Source organism: Xenopus tropicalis, chromosome 5 (genome assembly GCF_000004195.4).
Source record: "Xenopus tropicalis strain Nigerian chromosome 5, UCB_Xtro_10.0, whole genome shotgun sequence".
Classification (NCBI taxonomy): Eukaryota; Metazoa; Chordata; class Amphibia; order Anura; family Pipidae; genus Xenopus; species Xenopus tropicalis.
The window spans coordinates 32,416,240-32,439,780 of NC_030681.2; the positions used below are offsets into that span (position 1 = coordinate 32,416,240).

General features: G+C 41.7%; 1 protein-coding gene across 2 annotated transcripts in view; it reads right to left on the reverse strand.

Moving 5' to 3' along the window:
• lgalsl (lectin, galactoside-binding-like) overlaps positions 1–20,953 on the reverse strand; it is a 49,299-nt gene extending 28,346 nt beyond the window's left edge. The window contains exons 1-2 of one of the 2 annotated variants that reach the window (XM_031901614.1): positions 20,857–20,953; positions 20,502–20,573 (exon numbers count right to left, since the gene is read on the reverse strand). In XM_031901614.1, the coding sequence (XP_031757474.1) occupies positions 20,502–20,540 (39 nt within the window). In that variant the 5' untranslated portion in view covers positions 20,541–20,573; positions 20,857–20,953. Of the gene's footprint in view, positions 1–20,501; positions 20,574–20,856 lie in introns of those variants that run through there. The other variant, XM_031901615.1, reaches the window with a different exon arrangement.
• Positions 20,954–23,541: the final 2,588 nt, after the last annotated feature.

Genomic DNA, 23,541 nt, shown 5'->3' on the forward strand with positions numbered 1-23,541 from the left:
GGATTGGAAGGGTCATATACATTACATGTAATGTAATGAGTAAAACAAAAACAAACAAGCAAAAAATATAATATTTATATAATACAGGGCTTATTTTTAGCATATTAACCCCTAATATGCCAGTATAATTACTACAGAAAATGTAGAAATGGCCAATGAGCACTCCATCAATCCCAGTCCCCAATCAAGTACGATCACTAAATAATGGGCAATAAGCACTTAAATAAATCCACACCCTAGAAAGATCATTGAAAATGGCCAATAAGCATTCCATTTAACTCTATACATGCCAGTTAGATCACTGAAAATTAGCCAATAAGCACTTTATTATATCCACACATCCTGGGAAGATCAGATAGATTGAAAACATTACCTACACTTGCAGAAGCAGAACATCAGTAGCAAAGTTTTCTTCTTTTCTTCCTTTCCTTCTCTGCCAATTAAAAGCCAGTGAAAAAATCCAATATGGCCATGAATTCCACAGTGTATGCCCAGCCATCTTGGATTTTCTCAGAACGAAAAGAGACACTGCTGGGGTTAGGAGGGCAGTGGTGGCAGTGAGGGGGGCATGTCTATGAGGGAAGAAAAAAAAAGACATACTGGCCCGGTGGGCCCTGGGCAGATACCCCTTTTGCCCATTTAGTAAAGTGGCCCTGGCAGGAAGCAGGGATTTATTCACAAGTGGGCCAGGGGACGCGTATAGTGAGGACAAGTGGGCTGGTTAGGGCTTGTTATTCAGCGCAGAGTAGTTACACTGGTGTTACTGTTCCTTAAGCCTCCATATTATCCATTGAGTAATAGATATTCCAGTTTGAATAGCTGCCCCTATGGCTACACAGCAACTTTGTTTATATAAACTATAGTAGCATTTCATAAGCAAACACACAACTTTTACCAGTGTAGGCAACAATACATTATATTTTACTTGGTTTAATTGTTCCTTTAACGCTTGTGTGGATGTAAATGACTATAAGGCCTTTGGCATATATATATGGTTTTCCCGACAGATCTGCACCTGACATCATCTCTGAGGATGTCAAATGCTGTGTATGCCCCAGGCCAAATCTCTAATAATTTCTAATATTACCTAGCAAACAAATATTTGTATTCTCCCACTTACATGTCCCTAACCACACCACACAAATTGTGTCTGTTACAGGGATAGGCAACCATTTATGTTGCAACATTCAACTTTCATGACTTCTCCAGTAGTGCAGTTTATGTAGGGATCATTGGACCCCATAATGAATTTATTAAGAGCACCTAGGCAAGAGTGGTTTATTCATTCACATGCGGTTTCTGTATTTTTGCATTTTTCACTACATCATGGCATGTGAGCTTGTTTTACTGGCATTTTCCACCAAGATGCTGACATACCAGGGCATCAGCAAACACCTTCCTTATGTTCCCACCCAGCTAATTAACTGTGAATAAACCATAATGAAGCTATATTTAGCCTATTCCCTGTAGGCAGGGATGGGTGGATCTCTCACAAAGCCTGCATTGCTTTCACCTGAAGCTAAAGGGTTAATTGTGCTGTCTTTGTCTGTATCACTGCTTATATGGTGTAGTTCCCAGGTATTTATACCACTCCCTGGGCTGATCCTTTGCTTGGCAAGAAGGGAAACACTTTGGTGTGGCACAATTACGTATTGTCATTACATACTGCCATTGTGTCATCTGTTTAACTGAGACATTAAATCGCCCTTTACATATATCATTAATAGATTACACAATTTTAAAAGAAAAAAACACTTTTTTTAGAATCTATCTGTATAAAATCTGAGGGGAAAAACATATTTTTCTAATCCAGCCAGGTAAGGCACTACAGCCAGCAGTACTGCTTAAAACAGTAATACATATTTAACTTACTTAACTCTGTATGGCTGAAATAAACATTTTGTGATTATTTCCTGCTTTTCTGTTCCTCTATAATGATGATGCTGTAGACATTTCTATTAGCTCCCTGACTCCAGATATTGATTGGGCCATGTGGATAATTCAGTTAGTCAAGAATTATATTCAATTGTTGGTTTAAAATAACGGGATGAACGTTCAATCAATTATATTTGGCCCACCACACTGGTAATCCAACCAGCAACCCAGTTGTTTGGTTGGATCACCAATATGAGAGAATGGTTCTACGCCAGGCCCGGACTGGAGCATAGACAGTCAATATTTAGTGGCTGTTAGGGGTGCTGTTTGGGCCTCTGCATGCTTTTAATGCCAGGGCCTACTTTGAATAGCTGTCCAGGCCTGTTCTAGGCACAGCCTGAATGGTCAATCTGTACCAATTAATTTGCAAAACGTAAAGTATTTTGCATGACTGGACCTTGGATGCACATTGCTTATTGGTCAGAGGTGTCAGTGCCTTATACCAAGAAAACAAGAGGGTGTACATATTCTGAGTCTGATTGACATAAGAAAGTGCATAATAACATAGAAAGCAGACCACATTGCTGTCCAATGGGTGCTAGACCCTCATTGGGCAATCTGTGGATTCCTGCAAATGCCAGAGGGCCTGCTGTTAGTATCAACATATATTTCTGAATCAAGTCGTGTTCCTAAGGTTTTTGGGGGTCTCAAATGATTCTTCTATTGTGCTGGATATCATATACAGGTATCGGACCCCTTATCCAGAAAGTTCTGAATTATGGAAAGGTCATCTCCCATAGACTCCATTTTAATTAAATAATTCACATTTGTAAAAATGTTTTCCTTTTTCTCTGTAATAATAAAACAGTACCTTGTACTTGATCCCAACTAAGATATTATTAATGCTTATTGGAGCCAAAATAATCCTATTGGGTTTAATTACTGTTTAAATAATTTTTTTCACAGACTTAAGATAGGAGATCCAAATAACGGAAAGACCCCTTATCCGGAAAACCCCAGGTTCCGAGCATTCTGGATAATGGGTCCCATACCTGTAGTTACACTGTGGGATATATGTGCCTTTTAAAGTCATTAGTGGCTGACTTTGCTGCATGGAAAAGAAAGATTATCCGTAAAGAACCGTGTCAAGTAGCATTTCATGAAAGAGCTAGATGCATCACCTAATCCAGTGCTGTCCAACTTCTGTTGTACCGAGGGCCGGAATTTTTCCGACCTACGTGGTGGAGGGCCGATAATGGAAGCCAGTTTTGACCACTCCCCTTTTTGAAACCGCACCCACTTGAAACCACACCCATGTTATCACATGACCATACCCATATTAATGGTTGTAGTACAGCAAAAACCTGCCATACTCTGCCTGCCCTACCCTGCCTGTGTGCCATACTCTGCCTGTCCTACCCTGCCTTTGTGTGTGCCATACTCTGCCTGCCCTACCCTGCCTGTGTGCCATACTTTCACTGTGTGTGCCATTCTTGGCTGGTTTGTGCCATACTTGGCCTGTGTGTGCCATACTCTGCTTGCCCTACTCTGCCTGTGTGTGCCATACTCTGCCTTCCCTACCCTGCCTGCGTGTGCCATACTTTCACTGTGTGTGCCATTCTTGGCTGGTTTGTGCCAAACTTGGCCTGTGTGTGCCATACTCTGCCTGCCCTACCCTGCCTGTGTGTGCCATACTCTGCCTTCCCTACCCTGCCTGTGTTTGCCATACTCTGCCTTCCCTACCCTGCCTGTGTTTGCCATACTCTGCCTGCCCTACCCTGCCTGTGTTTGCCATACTCTGCCTTCCCTACCCTGCCTGTGTGTGCCATACTCTGCTTGCCCTATGCTGCCTGTGTATATGGCACACACAGGCAGCCTACAGTGACACAGTGCTGGCACTGCTCCTACAGTCTGCACAATAACTATATATTAAAAAACTTTTTAATTGCAGTACCACCTCAGTATATGTTCTTTTTGTAGTGTGCAGGGATTATTTGTGGGTTTCTACTGCTCCTGAGGTGTGAACAGGGGAACAATGGGGGTGATTACAGCCTGGGCCTGAGGTGTGAAAACTGCAGGGGTTGAACAATGCAGAGATTAAAAGGTGTGAAAAACACAGGGGATTACATATTTAAACAATACAGGGGGATTACAGCCTGAATCTGAGGTGAGAACCATGCAGGGGGGCAGTTAATCACAGTACTGATACCATTTAAAGCTTACACAAAGGTAAGCCATCAAAGCAGCCAGACAGGTGGGGGGCCACACAGAGGGGGGTCGCGGGCCGCATGCGGCCCGCGGGCCGCCAGTTGGACAGCACTGACCTAATCCATTAAATAAAGTGGATGACTTAATAGGATACACAGTCTAACTGTACTCACTTTGGTAAAGAAATAAGAGAGCATGATAGCCAATTAATTCTCTTTAATTGTAATAACCGGTTGTAAGAAACGCAGCCATATACAGGTATTATATGTAAGACATGCACAGCCCTATAATGCCTATAATTTTTTTTATTAATAAAATGACTTAATTTGGAATGTACCTAGAAACATTTAAAAAAGCAAACATATTTTTATAGCAGTTGCTGTATTTGAGCTGATGGCAGACATTCTGATTATACTCATTTTGCCCAAAGTATAATTCTTTTAGTGAGCATTCTTTAAAAAATCTTCCAAACAGAATAATCTGCAGTCAAAACACCTAAGATTGCTAAATACCTTTTACACTGTGTGTGCCATAGGCCTAAATGCATTTCCTTGTGCAGGGGACGTTTCCAGTTCTCTTTATTTTGCATGTTTATCCCAGTAAAATCATTAGATTTTAATGTTTTACTGTTAGTTCACATCAACTTGTCAAGGAATTTGCTCCCTCTTAAACTGTGCCATGGTGCCCCACTTTTTGGCCTGGATATTGGTGCTTCGCACAGTCAATGTTGCTCTTCAAGTCTGTGAGTAGACGCCAACCCTGAATGCAGGGTTTTTCAGTTATTTGGCTTTTTGTTCAGCAGCTCTCGAATTTGGTTTTTCAGCAACAGTTAATTTAAAAGTTAAAAAAGTTAATTTATGGATTAACTGCCCCTTTAATGCATTCAGCACTGGTGCCTGCTCCTATGGGTATAGCTCTGCATTGTAGTTACAGGCCACTCCAGAGTAACTTATTGGAAGGGAGGTTGAAAAATCTCCATTGGGTTAGGACAGGGATCCCCAACCTTTTATACTCGTGAGCCACATTCAAATGAGGAAAAATTGTTGGGGAGCATCACAAGCATGGAAAAAGTTTCTGGGGGTGCAAATAAGAGCTATAATTGGCTATTTGGTAGCCCCTATGTGGACTGGTAGCCTATTGAAGGCTCTGTTTGACTTTACACTGGGTTTTATGCCACCAAACTTGCCCCCAAGCGAGGAATTCAAAAATAAGCACCTACTTTGAGGCCCCTGGGAGCAACATCCAAGGGATTGGGGAGCAACATGTTGCTCGGGAGCCACTGGTTGGGGATCACTGGCTTAGGACCTCAGTGCCCATTGATGTTGTCCTATACCAATGGGCTTATCCTCACATGGGTAGCCAAATCTGCAAAGATCCATGTGTTGGGCAACCTTTTAATGTATGACTAACTTTTATACATGCATGGCTGTGAGGCTAAATGCATACAACTACAGAGCATGCAGCAGCTGTCAACACTTTTGGAAACAGAGCCTAATATGTATGGAAACCTTAACATACTGTGGAACTGAAATATAACTGTGTTAATTTGCAGGTAATGTGTACTGAATGACTTAATGAATGAATGTGTAAATGCAGGTGTATCCTAATGTCTTTATTTCCTTTGCTATTTTGGCCTAATGAGTGGCACTTTAAATGCAGTTTTGGGTGTGCATGCCAAAGCCATATTACTGAAAGGGTTGGCCAACTTTCATTTGGTATTAGCACTCCACCCATTTGAAGCGCCCTCATAATGATGTCTCATAACTATAAAGTTAGACAATTTACTGTGCCGATTATATTCAGAGAGAAATTCCTGATATATGGCTGCCCCACCCAGCTCACGTCTAGAAGAAACATGCAGGTGCTAAGGCTTTGGTCTCCCCAAGAGGCAGAGAACATAGACAGACCAGCAGGAATGACAGTGATGTGCATTGGATACAAATAAAGCCCTATTAGGTCTAAATGGACAACCACATATCGCTGATGACTAAAACAACAGCATGCATTTGTGTGTGCACAACTTGGAAGAGTCCTCTCTCCATTTAATAACTGTAGGGGTGTTTCCCAACATCATATTATACAAAGTGTAGTGGAACCATCCATTTTTAAAAGAAAATCAGAAGGGGCTGTACCTATGAAAGCAGACTCGTAACTTAAAGGAGAAGGAAAGGTAAAAACTAAGTAAGCTTTATCAGAAAGGTCTGTAAGCCATAAGCATTTAATGTAAAGCTGCACTCTATCAAAAGAAACACAGGATTTCTTGTCTCTTTTTTGTAAACATGATGTTCCAGTGTCTGACTTCCTCTCTCACAAACAGCCTTAAAGGAGAAGGAAAGTCAAAGTTACTTGGGGGTGCCAAAATGTTAGGCACCCCCAAGTGACTTAAATAGCCTACCTTTTACCCCGGGCTGGTGCCTCTTATAGGAGAGAACAGCACCAGCCCGGGGTAGCTGCCAGCGCTTCCTCCTTCCTGTATCGATGCGCGCACATGCGCAGTAGAGTGAAAAGCCGAACTTTAACAGTGAAGTCGGCTATTCACTCTACTGCGCATGCGCCTGTCCCGGACAATCAGCAGCAGCACAAGTAGGAAGGAGGAAGCGCTCGCTCCAGGTACCCCGGGCTGGTGCTGTTTTCTCCTAACAGGGGCACCAGCCCGGAGTACAAGGTAAGCGATTAAAGTCACTTGGGGGTGCCTAACATTTTGGCACCCCCAAGTGACTTTGCCTTTCCTTCTCCTTTAATTTCCGGGGCCAGAGGCTGCGCAGTTCTCTCCCCTCTCCTGCTCCCCCTCCCACCAGAATGCTAAAAACTCCCCCCCCCCTTAGGAATGTGTGATCTCAGCTAGAGACTGCAGGAAGTTTCTAGCTGGAGGAGACTGCAGGAAGGAAGCTGCCTAAAATGGCAGCCGCTATCTTAAGCAAAAGGAGAAAGCTTCTAAGGGCTCTGGTACACGGGGAGATTAGTCGGCCGCGGCAAAACTCCCTGCTCGCGGGCGACTAATCTCCCCGAGTTGCCTTCCCCCTGCCATCCCACCGGCGAACATGTAAGTCGGCGGCGGGGCAATTTCGGGAAATCACCGAAAAAGCCTCGCAAGTCTTTTTCGGCGATTTGCGCAAAATCGCGCCGGTGGGATGGCAGGGGGAAGGCAACTCGGGGAGATTAGTCGCCCGCGAGCAGGGAGTTTTGCCGCGGGCGACTAATTTCCCCGTGTACCAGAGCCCTAAAGCTGTTTACTCAGGTATGTTAATGGTTTCTGCAGAATAAATATAACATTCTAGGTGGCACTAATGTGGCAAATCTATTTGAAGTAAAATGCCAAAATGACTTTCCTTCTCCTTTAAGGAACCCTGACATGGTGGCCAACAAACTGATATCATCCAATAGCTGCTAGAATAACAAAAGCAGGTAACAAACTGGTTTATATGGCTAATTACTGAATTAGCCATAACTATGTTTCAGTTTAAAACCTCAGTGTTAATAGCAGGTAATTTTAGGGACAGAAACCAATTCACTAATAGAGTCACTGACTTATGTTAATGTAAAAAAACATTTTTATTGTATCTTGCAGTCCTACCATTGATTGTGAGCATACAGCCTTCATTCTGGATTTCATAGGATGCAAGTAATAAAAAAAAAATCGGCATTTCTGGCAGTACAAATTATTCTGTGTTGTAAGATTTGTCTTGATTATGATTGTCAAACTGTCACTTGTTTGCTTCACCTTCCAAACCACAACTTGTTACAGATGTAACTATATCTTTATTTCTATCTTTAGATCTCTGAGTATGTGTTGAAAGATCATTCATCAAACCACTATGATCTCTCAATGTCATATGTTCTGCCAGTCATCCATGGTATCTTCTGTGTAGATCTGTTCTACAAATCTATCTAATGGTTAGCTGAAGGACCCAGTACCGTATTACAGATTCCTGCCCTGGGTGTCTGGCAGAGAATATGCTGTATATGGTACATGATAGCCAATAGAATTTCCACTTGTCTTCTTATATTATTGTTCAAATGACTTACAGGGTAGTGCAACTACAACTACATTGTAATCACACACTAAAGAGTTACATTTAAATGTGTAGAGGACAGGCCTTTAAGGTTATGGCATGCATAGCAATTATTAGCCACTACCCACTCAAACATGGTGTACAGACACCCAGGGACACATCTACCATATGGGCAGCATCATTTGGGGGGCAAAAATGCGAAAAAAAGTTTCTACCAAATGAGGAGCGCATTGTGGCAGAAGCTAAAACTAACCCCAAAACGTTTTTTAAGTATGTTAATTGTAAAAAGGTGCAGGTTTAGTTTTACAGTGGCCTCTGTTTCTGATATTCTCAGACTCACTTTTCATTTGGTATGGTAACTACGGATTGGAGGAAAGCTATTGTCTGGGAGTGATCTCAAGCAAATACATGTCTAAGAATGTACAAATACAAATTTATTGTACGTTTATTCCCCATCTAACCAATATAGCGAGGGAAAACACAAGGTGGGTATAGTGTGTGTGTGGGGGGGGTGGTGGTAAGAAACAATATAAATAAACCCTTGTATGTATCATATGTGTGCAATGCTATGTTTAATGATATACAGTATATGTATCATATATGTGCACTGTGTGCAGTGCTAGAGAACATTGCAATAAAAAGCACCTACATGAAATGGATCCCATGTATAATCCTCAGGTCCCTGCATCCAGGGGATAGGTTTTTGCTTTTTTCTGCTTAGATAACCAGATTGTGACTTCTTGGTGACATCTTTTTTATTGCTAAAGGCAATATATTTCCACAGATATTCAGATTTGCTCAAATCTGAATATGCAAGTTAGGATTCTGATTCAAATGTACATTCCAATGAATCCTTTGTAGAAAGTTTGGCATCTGGACACCTCCAAAAATAAAAGATTTGACAAATCCCCAACAAAGATATAAAAACACTAAATAGTGACCATAAAAAATGAAAGTGTTTTACAGTAATTAAAATACATTGTACTGTTGCCCTACTTGGTATAAGTTGTTTGCTTCAGAAACACTATTATAATTGATATAAACAAGCTGCTGTGTAGCCATGGGGGCAGCCATTCAAGCTGCAATAGTAAAAAAGGCACAGATTTATACCTCACATAACAGATAAGTTTTGTAGAATGCAATGTGTTACATTATTACACAGGAAAGTAAATGTCACAGAACTATAGATCGAAACCTATCTTAAATAAAATAGGACATTTTTTGCCAAGAAATGGTAAATTTATTGGTGGCAGAGAGAGGCCAGTTACCAGGGATGGCAAAGAACCGACTTTCCGGTTTTAAAAGGGAAATTAGGCTTTTATAGATGCTACCACCCCTTGATCAGCTTAGATGCCAAAAAGGTAAATGCAGAGCACACAAGGTAGTGGTGGCAGCAGCCCCAGAATGCTGTGTAGATCAGTATACACAAACTTTAAATGTTAACAGATATTTTCACTTTTTTGACATCAGTGATCCTTAAAAAATAAAAAAATTCTGTTATTAAAACAACATGATCAGTGATACTATGAGCTAGAGTGTATTTCAAGCTGATTGATTGAGCAGTGGTCAGACATCACCTCTGTCATGTGGTCTGAAGTTGCACCCACACCAGCCAGTCTCACACAAGGGACAGAAAGGCCAGAAAGCTCTTGTGGCCACACAGGCACTTACATAAATTGGTTGTAGTTTTGTGCGATTTTTGGACCGTGTGTGGGCTCCGAATTATTGTCCCGATAATTTTCGTACCATGGCAATCGGTTGTTTAGTCGATTGGACAGGTTAAAAAATTTTGCCCGGATAACGATAAAATCTGTGCATCTATTACGTATGTGACATATCCTTGGGGGACCTACGATTGAAGTCACTTTCGTACGATTGGTGTCTGAGAACTATTCATGTTCAAAACATCCTCCAATGTGTTATTTTTATCCTACATTTTTAGTCTGAATGTTAGTTTTAGATCATTGCATTTCAACGTACGATCAATACCCGTTTGGAAGAAGACTAAAATCAGAACATGTATGGCCAGCTTTACTGAGGAGTTAGTTCCTTCACTGCACTCTCCTAACTATTAAAAATACCACCTTTTATTGCTCATAGTTTGTCTTTCTTGAGTAGAAGCTGTCAGTGATGCTTCTGAAGACTGTAGATCTGCAACACTTACATGGCCAAAGTTTGCATATTCCTGCAGCTAGCTCATCACCCCAGGTACAATGGCACATATTTAATAATATAATAATAACTAATAGTCTAAATAAATTATCAATATGGTTAATCAATAAAGTTGTGATTATCAATTTATGAACATAACATTATCACATTTATTTCAATCAATTAATATAGGTTTTCCGTTATTGTCATTGTGTATTAATTTTTACAAATGAAAACGCTAGTAATACTTTTATATATAGTTATCATTTAATGGATACTGTTGTTAAACACTGATATCCCATTTTACCCATTAGACAATTATGTGACATTTTAATCCCCTCTCCTGGTGATGATAAATGTGGAGGTATTGGCATGCCCAAGGGATAATTTTGGCACTACACTTGCAAAACAGTTTACAAAGCATTTATGCAATAACAAGGTAATATATTTGCACTGTCATTGATGGTGATATTTTTTGTTGCAGATCATTACTTTGCAGTGGCAGTTTAGCGAAACGACACTGAATTCTTTGATTTAGATTATTTTTTATTGTCATCTCAACCAGATAAGAAACTTAAACAGTGGGACAAAATTGCTGAATTTCAGCCTTCAAATGAAAAAAAGTAAATAGGCAACACATATTTTAACAAAGTGAATAATGTGCAAAAGAAAGTAGTATTACCAGGGCGGATGGTGTGGCACACCTAGGACCCCACCTCTTCCGACTTACACCACCAACCGCTTACATTCTGCACTCACACCTTGCCACCATCCCTCCATAGCTTGCACCCCAGCTACCGTACTTAACTGGCAATACTGGGCACAGACTGCCCCCAGTATCCTTCAGCCCTCGACCACGGCCTTTGTGGTCTTCCCAAAAAATGGGTGATGTGGAGTCCATTAGGTCACTGCTACTGGACTCTGGATCAGTGCTAACTCCTGCTCTAGGCGTATAAATTATGTTTCACCATCTGGAAGTCTAACATAAATGTCTGGGTTTTGCATGTCAGGAGAACTCTAGCTGCAATGCTGACAATAAAGTTTGATGGAGAAGAAATTAAGATCTGCATCTCTTATCCTGGTTTGAGTGAGGGCTGGTTGCAGTGGATGCAAAACGTAAAGCTACATTGTCTTTTACGTTGACTTTTACAACCCTGCTCTTGTGAAATACTCTTTTGTATTTCGTAATGCCGTCTAACAAAATGCAAGTTTCATACAGAATGGGTTTGCTAGATGCTAGTGGAAGAACCAGAGCTGCACAGAGCCCCGACCCAAATGAACTGGTGTCGGACGAATTAGAATGCCGACTGCAAGCCAGGCCTGATCCCTAAATTCAGTGCCCCACCTCAATAAACCAACAATGGATATTGTAGATTTACTGTATGTATTTTGGTTTGGTGGTTTGTTTGTACTGCCTCAGTCTAAATTATTAGCGCTTTCTTATTCATAGTTAAATTAGATAAAGGCCTCTCAAGCCAGGGTCGAACTGGGCTGGCAGGAAACTCTGAATAAACTTGGTGGGCCCCTCCGACCCAGGCTCGCTCCCCATCAAGAATTTTTATGGTCCTCCCCCACCCAATTGAGGCTGCAAGTAAGAGGACTGTGACACAATGCGGCACAAAAGTGTGTGTGTGTGTGTGGGGGGGGGGGTATTGGCTGGCTGCAAGTTTTACAAGAGAGAAGAAGTAAGTGACTACGGTAGGAGGGGGGGCCCTAAGGTGGCAGCCCTGGTGGGCCCCAAACACCCCAGTCAGACACTTGATTTCTCTGTGTGATCAGTACACTAATCCTTCATATATTTATACTTTTTGCCATAGACTGAGCTAGGACTGTTTCTGCCAGATAATTAATGAATAAGATACATTAGTATGGTCCTAGGACATTTGTCCCCCATGAAAGCGGAAACAGTGATAATATACAGGGGTGTTTCTGAGCCCTACACCCCCTGAGGCTGCCACAATGATATGCTCTCTGCACCAGAAGGGCCAACGTTTTGTGAGTGGGCAGGGGGCTGGGCAGGGTTTGCTACTCTGCACCAGGCCCTTCTGAAGATTGTTTTGCAGTGGGGCCAGGCAGTTGCATCACTGGTGCTAACCATACCTTTTCCCCCCAAAAAATGAGAATTGTCTTTATCAACTGCACCACTTTCCATTCTTTTACACCCAGTTTCTTAGTAGACAGGAATAAAGTTGACTGAAGTGGAAAAATAAGACAATAAATTCAGGAGAGAAGCCCTGCAAATGAAATTGGAATGTTATCTTTTTACCATGACATTAGCAGGCAGTCACATGGCAAACTGGTAATACTGGATTTCTGACCTTACCCCTAAAGCCAAGACACAATATCAGAAATATAATCATCTCTCTCGTTTTACAAATACACAGAACTCCTTAGTGCCGTTTTAACCACTTGACCTCAAAGGTCCCAATAACCTAAATTTGACAGTATTTAAACATATCCGGTGTTATTTCAAGACATTCTTGTTATAAAAAAATCCTTCACCTAATTTTGTTGATTTTCTATTCTGCGTCACATTTGGACATGAAAGTTATCAGAGCAGAAGTCATGTATTTACCATTTACGCCAAAATGGCCCAGGGACTGTATGAAGATATGGGCCCTGTATGCCTTCATGACCACACCCGATACACCCCTTTAAGAACAAACACATACTTCTTTCACAGCAGTATGGCACAGAACATTTGGCCAGCGAACAGAGTTAGGAATTTAGGTTGGCTATAAGTTTGATATTGTTGACTAGCATGTCTGACTGAGTTATGTTAATTATATTTTCTTAAGATTTTTAGTAAAACCCCCACATTTGACCAAGCTCCAAATAGGATTCCCCCAATGCCGGCCCTGCCTAGGCAGCTGAGAATCCTTATGGGACAGTAGAAATTGTAGCTTTTGTCACAATTTATCTGTTTAATGCACAGACAACCCACACAATATTGTAATTACCTTCATATGGCACAATATGGCGCTGATGTTGCAGAATCATATTTTTGGAAATATGGTGAAATATGGCACTGTTACCTTTGGTACCCAAAACTAAAGGGGCCTTTATATTTGGCACAATATGCCACAGTTACCTTGGTCTACTCCTTCTCTGGTTCATGAGGCCCAAGGTGCAGTATGCTTCCATGCAAAAGGAGTTGCATGTTGCGAATATTGGCATGTAATGCTGTCCAAGTTACAGGGAACTGAAGCGCACTCCCAAAAACCATCTTCTTGCCCCCCCTTCTCTTGCAAAACTTTTGTCTGATTGCATTAGGCGTGGAGGAGGGCTGATAATGGAAGCCGGTTTTGACCACTCCCCTTTTTTAAACTCGACCCACTTCAAACCACACCCATGTTACCACAGGAGCTTTTAAGAGCATACCCACATTAATGGTGGTAGCGCAGCAAAAACCCAAATGGTTGCTACCCACTGCAGGAATATCACCCTTCATTCATATGTAAAAGAAGTTTATTATGTTATATGTTATGATATAAGTTTATTATGTTATGATATTATGTTATATTAATACCTTTAAATCCATATGCTTTCCCTGTGGATAGCACAGCACTCCCCAGCACATAAGTACACACCGGCAGGGTAGGGCAGGCATAGTATGGCACACACACAGGCAGCATAGGGCAGACAGACTATGGTACACACAGGCATCATAGGGCAGGCAGAGTATGGCACACACACAGGCAGCATAGGGCAGGCAGAGTATGGCACACACACAGGCAGCATAGGGCAGACAGAGTATGGTACACACAGGCATCATAGGGCAGGCAGAGTATGGCGCACACACAGGGAGCATAGGGCAGGCAGAGTATGGCACACACAGGCAGCATAGGGCAGGCAGAGTATGGCACACACAGGCAGCATAGGGCAGGCAGAGTATGCCGCACACACAGGGAGAATAGGGCAGGCAGAGTATGGCACACACAGGGAGCATAGGGCAGGCAGAGTATGACACACACAGGCAGGGTAGGGCAGGCAGAGTATGGCACACACAGGCAGCATAGGACAGGCAGACTATGGCACACACAAGCAGCATAGGGCAGGCAAAGTATGGCACACACAGGCAGCATAGGTCGGGCAGAGTATGGCACACACAGGCAGCATAGGGCAGGCAGAGTATGGCACACACAGGCAGCATAGGGCAGGCAGAGTATGGCACACACAGTAAGCATAGGGCAGGCATAGTATGGCAAACACAGGCAGGGTAGGGCAAGCATAGTATGGCACACACACAGGCAGCATAGGGCAGGCATAGTATGGTACACACAGGCAGCATAGGGCAGGCAGAGTATGGCACACACAGGCAGGGTAGGGCAGGCAGAGTATGGCACAAACAGGCAGGGTAGGGCAGGCAGAGTATGGCACACACAGGCAGCATAGGGCAGGCAGGGTATGGCACACACAGGCAGGGTAGGGCAGGCAGAGTATGGCACACATAAGCAGTACATAAAGAGACACAATGCTGGCACTGCTCCTACAGTCTGTCTGAGTTGTGAAGAATGTGGGCACTTACAGTCTGAGACTGAGGTGTGAACAATGCAGGGACTAAAAGGTGTGAACAATACAGGGACTTAAAGGTGTGACCAATACAAAGGAATACAGACAAAAAGTATTTGTGTGCCACTGTACCACTTATTGCTATGGGCTACTGTGCCCCTTACTGGTGTGAGCTACTGCACCCTTTATTGTTATGGGCCACTGTACCCCATACTGCTGTGGGCTACTGTAATGTACCGTTTATTGCTGGGGAACTCTGTAGCTGGGGAACTCTAGCATTTAGTACTTTGACTGTGACCCAAATTGAGTCACTGCTGAATAATATGCTGGGGTACATTGTACCAATTAATGTTATGAGGATCTGGGCCACTGCACCATGTAACACAATGGGCCACTTCATGTACAAACCATCAGTAGGTATGGTATCTAAAAGTGGGCATGGCCTATGCATATTTTCAGTGGTTTACTCTGCTAGTTTGTGTCCATTTTGAGGAATATGGTGCAAGCTGAATCCTATGCTCAACTACACTGGAATACTGGAGGAGAACAAAAACGGACTTAGAGAATTAGCCCTATACTGTAGTCAACTCTTAATATCTGTACTGGGCAAATATAAAGAGAAAATTAAAAATGGCAGCCTTTCCTGTAAATGAACCAATGAACTAGCACTTGTCTTGCCTCTCACATAAAGCTCCCAGAGTTGTGTCTATGATCTTAACTACAGAAAGTTACAGAGCACTACAGAGCAAGAGGGCACATATCTGAGTTATGCCCTATTGCTCCATCCCTCATCCACACCACTTAATATTAACTTTTAATGAGACCATCCCAACCACACAATGACTCAAACAACACTATGCATTTGTGAAAAAGTGATCAAAGTTTATTTACAAGATAGATACAAAAACAAGTCACCTTACCCACCATAGGAAATACAGTTTCCATTCAACTTAGATGTCCCAAAAGTGTCTGCCAGAGGAGGGGCAGGGACCAGGGTTGCTCCTGCCACGAGGTAAGGTGTAAGCCTTTTTTTTTCAACAAGAAACCCTAACTCTTTCACACCTATGCCAGGGCCATAAATTGAGAAGTTTAACAATCACTTTCTTCCATAGCTTGCTCACCCCTTTTTGGCTTGTTTTAGTCACTAAAAATAGTCATTAAGGACCTTTATTTGAAGCTTTGTGACCAGCGGAGGGTATTTCCCCTGTGACTCATGGCAGGGGAAGAGCGCTTGGCACAATAAACAGCATAGACTATGTAATAAGTATGAGATATATCAGGCATTCCCATGAAACATATCAAACCTGTGGCCCTCCAGCAGACAGACTGCAGAAAGCTTCTATGGCTCTTTACTCAGGTATGGTAAAGCTTTCTGCAGAATAAATATAGCGTTCTAGGTGGCACTAATGTGGCAAATCTATTGGCAGTAAAATGCCAAAATGACTTTCCTTCTCCTTTAAATACATCCACACATCAATCAACACAGCCACAATCACCCATAAAAAAATGTGGTTCCAAAACGTATAGGGCAACATAGGAAATGTTCTTACCATATAAGAGTGAATGAGTGCAAAATGACACGGACTGGTCTAGCAGGGTGAGGCAAAATGGAGAGCAATACTTTCAGACACAACAAGAATTAGTGCTTACTCCACCTAATTACTACTTAATATAGGGTGGTTTGTGAGGTGTGGTGTCCCTGAATTAAGGAGTGTACTCACACTTTTTAATTTTTATGTGATGTGGGTTAGAAAAGTGAGCACAAAAAGCAATGCCTGGTACTAATATGGCCAGGAAAGGGAACAGGTACATTACTCTGCTAAGCTTTCATAATATCCACTTTTTTTTTTTTTTTTTTTTTTTAAAAGGTAAATTTTTATATTTACAACAATTAACAATAAAATACAAAACAGTGTTTGGTATATTAACCTTGGATTGGTGTCAACAAGGGGTGCATACTGGATAAAGGTTTGGCTGGAGATGGGGAGAGCAGGATGTCCTCTAGGGTTACCATAGTTATAATGGGGGGGAAGGGTGTGGAATTGTGCATGAAAGGCGTGTCTGAGCTGGAAGTATCTAAAGAGCTGTACCTGTTGGCCCAAGGCTCTTTCTTGCAGGTCTTAGTGTGTGGGGAACTGGGAGCCAACTGGGAGGTCGCCAAGGTTTTTAACACCCAGTTGCAGCCAATAAGTGCAGTCTTAATTCCTGTAGCTGGGGTAGAAGTGAGTTGGCCGAGAGTGGGAGTTGAGGTGAGAGAAGCAGCCATGGGTGGTTTAGGATTTTCGGGGCTGTGGCCCATGCCTTGTGTGGGGTCAGTAAGGTGTTTGGTAAAGTGGTCATATCCGAGTGGTGTCTGTATGGGTAGGTACTTAGGCCTTCTATTGAGTGGAGAATAGATGCTTGGAGGTGTGTGTTGGGGTTGTATAGGTTGGGAGCGAGGCACCAGTGTATATAGTAAATCTGGGAAGCTAAATAGTAAAAGTAGAAGTGCGGCAGGGCCAGGCCTCCATTTTCAATACTTGCTGTTAATCTCTCCCAGGAGATGCGAGGGGTGCTGTTGGCCCAAATGAATGGAGATATGATTTCTTCAACTTTTTAAAAAGGGATCAAGGGATTATAAATGGGGTGTTGTGAACATATATGATCTTGATAATGTTCACTCTTCCCCAAAGTGTGAGCGGTAGTTTGGCCCAGGTCTCAAGAGCTTGTAACAGGAAGTCCATTATAGGGTCTAAATTGAGTTGTAGGGAGAGTTGGGGGTCTGGGTGTATCCATATCCCCAGGTATTTAAAGGATGTAACCCATTTCAGCTGTGTCTGTTGGGGAGGTGGGGTGTGAGGGGTAGGGTCAAAGCTAAATAGCTGTAATTTTTCCCATTTAATACGGAGTCCTGAGTATTAGCCAAAGTCTTGGACAACAGCACGGTGGAAAGAGATTTTGAGGGGTCCTCTAAATATATTAATATGTCATCTGCAAAGAGAGACACTTTCTCTGTAATATTGGCAAAGTGGAGCCAATTGGGAGAGATGAAATTGTTTACCCTAACTTTGGCAACTGGAGATTTGTAGAGTAGTTTAACCCATTGGATGAAGTTGGTGCCCAGGCCACATCTGTGGAGCACTTCCCAGAGGTAGTTCCATTCTACCAAGTTGAAGGCTTTCTCTGAAACCTTTGTTGGTATGTGGGAGTTGGAGGCTAGCGAAAAGTCGACGGAGGTTGATGACTGAGAGTCCCAGGCTGCTTGGAGGGTCTCTAGAAGGCGGGGGGGGGGGGCTATTATTTTGTTTAGTGATTTATACCAGTCTGAGGATAACCTGTCCAGTCCAGGCGTTTTATTAGATGGGAGGGATTGTATTGCCCTTTCAAATTGACAGTTCTAGGTAGGTCAAGCCAGGCTCTCTCTGCAGGGAATATTGTGGGTATTGCTGAGGAGTCAAGGTAGCTATTCAGCTAGGGTATTGTACATTAGATAGTGGAGTTATAGAGGTTTTCATAGTACTTAGCAAATGTTTCAGCTATTAAGTGAGGATCATAGATTATTCGGGCCCGCATTGAATGCGGGGCACAGCTGTAAAGGGTTGCTGTTGTTTGGCTAGGAAGGCCAGTGTTTTACTGTTTTTGTCCCCTTTATCAAAGATTCGTTGGGAGCTGTATAGTAGGGCTTTTTTAGCTATAACAGTGGATTCCCTGGCTAAGGCTGCTTCTGCTTGCCTCACCTCTTCATAGGTATTTACAGATGGGATACTATAGTGCTGTTGTTGTGCCTGTGTTAGGGTGTTTTCAGCTGTGATAATTGCCTCTTTTGCTGCTGTTCTAACCTGGGCCACTGAGGTCATCATTTCATAAAATCCACACTTAAAGGAGATGTTTACATGTCCAGTAAAGGGGATGACCGGCCAAAAACAAAAATATTTTACAGATAAATATCGTGTAATATAAAACAACTTTCCTATATCCCTTTCTGTTCACTGGTTCTGACTCTCCAAACCATATAGTAAAAGCCTTGTATCCCCCCAGGACTATTAATCAGCTGGCTACTGCTATACATTGTTTCTTAACATTGCAGTAGGTAAAAATAGATATACAGTACCATAAACACTCCTCATGTTTTTTGAACATTTTGTGCTCTTTGATTTTAGGGGCATTTCCTGGGGGACGGGTTTAGTTTAGGTAGAAAAATTATATATCATTTTTATAGGAGAACCTAAGCTTTCTAAATCTGCCTGAGTTTGTGTGTATTTCCACTTCTGGAAAGAGATCTAATTACCAAAATAAAATTTTTATGATAAAGGGATTTATACCAGAAACATATTTTATTTTATTGACAAAAATTCAACTGATTAGGAAAGCCTCATGTCTGACTTATAGATGACTATAGATCAAAAACTCCCAGCAAAGCATTACAGCATAATACAACACACTTTGGATTCCAAAGCCAAAAATCCTGGAACATTAGGTTTACCCCAGGAATCCATATATCTTTGAAAAGTACACTTTCTGGTAAATCCGAAATGTGTCACCGTGTCTTCCAACTCCTAAGTAACAAACAGCAATGCTTTTCTGAATTAGCAATTTCTAGAAAAACTTTTGAAAATTGTAAAATATTGCCACAAAGCTTTCGCTTTCAAATATCTTATCTCTTACATAGCATTAGGTACCAAGTTAAAACTAAAGTTAATATACTAAATATCAAAGCCAAGGGTCCACTGAGCAGTTTGATGCCCATTGTGCATAGATTTTACAAACTATGTGGTGTTCAGAAGCACCCAAATAAAAATAGTGCACATGAATCTTAACATCTGGCACTCCGGCTGCTGCAAATTGAGCACCCAGTATGACATTATGGAGACCCTAGAGAACCATACATTTTCCTATACATTCTGACAAAATCAAAATGTATAAATACACCTTTCTAATGAAAACTACCAAACTGAAAAGCTATGCTAAATAAAACCATTTTTATGAAATTTCTCAAAATCATCACAATCCTTGCATCTTACCAACATGAACCGTGTGTAATTTCATGTACCTGCTGTTTTCTATTGGGCAACTGGGTGATCTTAATAAGCTGGAAATCTACTCAGCAGAAGTGCTGTAGAGCATATAATCTATGATCTGTGGCTCTTCAGTTGTTTTATCAAAAGAACATAGATTCTACTTCTATGGCAATTTAAAGGGTTAAACGTATGTAACCACCATATGTCACAAACACCAAAACACACACTAAATACCCTACTCTGGCAATAAGCATCTTTTGCTTATTGGGTCCAACCTGCAAAAACAAGACCAACAAACACACAAGCCCACCCTCAGTACCAAAAAGCATTCATTCACGTTTAAATATATTTAACCCCCCACCTACCACAAGCAACTAAATACACACTCACCTGCCAAGACTCATTTCATTGGTCTTGGTTCCGTTTAAGGTTCAACCTGCAAAACGAAGACCAAAAGACCACAAGCCCACCCTCAGTACCAAAAAAACACTCATTTACACTTAAACATATTTAACCCCCCCCCCCACCTACCACAAGCAAAAAAACACACACTCACCTGCCAAGACTCAAGACCCTGCGCTGTCAAGACCCTGTCATTTCATTGGTCTTGGATCAGTTTAAGGGTTGAACCTGCAAAACGAAGACCAAAACACAAACCCACCCTCAGTACCAAAAAAACACTCATTACCATTAAAACATATTTAACCCCCCTACCTACCAAAAGAAACAAAAAACACACACTCACCTGCAAAGACTGAAACCCTGCGCTGGCAAGAGATGTCATTTCATTGGTATATGTTCAGTTCAAGGGTTCAACCTGCAAAACCAACACACAAGCCCACCCTCAGTACCAAAAAACATTCATTCACGTTTAAACATATTTAACCCCAACCTACCACATGCAAGTAAACACACACTCACCTGCCAAGACTGAAAACCCTGCGCTGGCAAGAGATGTGATTTCATTGGTCTATCTTCAGTTTAAGGGTTCAACCTGCAAAACCAACACACAAGCCCACCCTCAGTACCAAAAAACACCCATTCACATTTAAACATATTTAACCCACCCACCTACCACAAGCAACAAAACACACACTCACCTGCCAAGACTAAAGACCCTGCGCTTGCCAGAGATGTCATTTCATTGGTCTTAGAGAGTAGTAGTCAGCACCAAACTTTGTGATTAATTAGAAGTAGTGCAGGTTCCCCAATGGCCACTTTCCATCGGCATATCCAAGTACAGAAGAACAGGAACAGCACCTCTTGTCTTTTTAGGTTAAAATGCCTTTATTTTCTTGGGCAAATAACAACAGCAGCAACGTTTCAGGTCACATATGACCTTTTATCAAGCTACTTGGCAATTACACACAGCGGGCCTGATTCACTAAAGTGCGATTTAACGTGCGCTATTTATAGCGTGCGTTAAATTTTTTACCGCTTCTTAATTTTGGCGATTTTTCGCACGATTCACTATAAGCATACTCGCGCTTTTTTACGCGCGATATTGCATGTGTTATTTAACTCGCGAAGACTATTTCAATGCGGTATTTGCTGGTACATGTGCTAAATTACGCCCGCGAATAGTCACCGCATATGAATGGTAGCTTAGAAATAGTGTATAAAAATTGTCGCCGCATATAAATGGTGTATATAAATATTAGCCACATATAAATGGTATCATATAAATGGTATCATATAAATGGTATCATATAAATAGTAGATGCTTATAAATAGTAGCCACTAGTGATGAGCAAATGTGTTCTGGTTTCTTTAGTGAAAATTAGCAAATCTTTCGAAAGATCCACGAAACGGCAAAAATGTTGTGCGGGCAAAAAAATTGTTGGTGTGACTATTATTTTTTGACGCTTGTATAAATTTTTGTATGTGCGGTGAATTTTTGCGTGGCAAATTTTTTCAGGCGTTTCGCCATTGGCGGATTGTTTTGCGAAACGCATGAAAAAATCCACCGCAAAAAAATTCAACGCACGTCCAAAAATTCGCTGCGAATCCATGCCTGGCGAAACATTTCATCACTTATAGCCAAATATAAATAGTCGCGCAAATGAACGCATGCCATGTTAGCCATACACGCCAATACTTGCAGAAAATTACTGTATTAAAAATGACCATTTCCCTGCAAACTGGCGGCTGCGTCACTCTAGGGGAAACACATACTTGAATAAATAACACTGTAAGTCCATATTTTATTGCAAAAAATCATTTACTGTACTTTTGTATAATTTTTCGCCTGCCTGTAGTAGGTGTTAATTTTCGCATAGCCGAATGCGATATTTAGCGCGCAAAAGTTATAGTGAATCATGCGATCATATTCTTTTCAGCACGGAAATGAACGTATGCGGTAAAACTAGCGCTAGAAATACCGCATGCGAAAATGCGACTTATCGCATGCGGTAATGCTGTAGTGAATCGCGCGCTAATTGTCGCGTCTTTTTTACCGCAAAAAAGCGTGCGATAAACTTTAGTGAATCAGGCCCAGCACCTTTTATACCCTGTGCACCATCTAGTGGATATGTTCTTAATTACAACAATGTATCAAACAACAGTGTAACTAAATAGACACTCATGTGTTACAATTAAGTGATCAATGTGTATCTTCCAGTGTTAGTTAAAATGCAACATAGCACCCATTTATATCTTAAAAACCTCAGTAATACATAAAAATGATATTAAAAACTAAAAGGCCAGGACAAGAGAAAAAATGGGGAAAGAAGATCTGATCTGTTTTTCCTGTATTTATTGCTGACTTATGCTTCCTTATACGTTCGTGGACCATTCTCATGGCCTTGTATCAGTTTAAGGTTCAACCTGCAAAACGAAGACCAAAACACAAGTCCACTCTCAGTACCAAAAGACACTCATTCACATTTAAACATATTTAACCCCCCCACCTGCCACAAGAAAGAAAACACACACTCACCTGCCAAGACTGAAAACCATGCGCTTGCCAGAGATTTCCTTTCACTGGTTTTGGTTCAGTTCAAGGGAACCAACACACAAGCCCACCCTCAGTACCAAAAGACATTTATTCGCATTGAAACATATTTAACCCCCCCACCTACCACAAGCAACAAAACACACACTCACCTGGAAAGACTAAACACCTTGCTCTTGCCAGAGATGTAATTTCATTGGTCTTTGTTCAGTTCAGTGGTTCAACCTAGAAAACCAACACACAAGCCCACCCTCAGTACCAAAAAACACTCATTCACATTTAAACATATTTAACCTCCCAAATACCACAAGAAACAAAACACACATTCACCTGCAAAGACTGAAAACCCCTGCGCTGGCAAGAGATGTCATTTCATTGGTATATGTGCAGTTCAAGGGTTCAACCTGCAAAACCAAATCACAAGCCCACCCTCAGTACCAAAAAAAACTCGTTCACATTAAAACATATTTAACCCCCCAAATACCACAAGCAAAAATGCACACACTCACCTGCCAAGACTGAAGACCCTGCGCTTGCCAGAGATGTCATTTCACTGGTCTTGGATCAGTTTAAGGGTTCAACCTGCAAAACAAAGACCAAAAAACAAGCCCACCCTCAGTACCAAAAAACACTCATTCATATTTAAACATATTTAACCCCCCCACCTACCACAAGCAAGAAAACACACACTCACCAGCCAAGACTAAAGACCCTGCGCTGGCCAGAGGTAACATTTCATTGGTCTTTGTTTAGTTCAAGGGTCCAACCTGCAAGACCAACACACAAGCCCACCCTCAGTACCATAAACACTCATTCACATTTAAACATATTT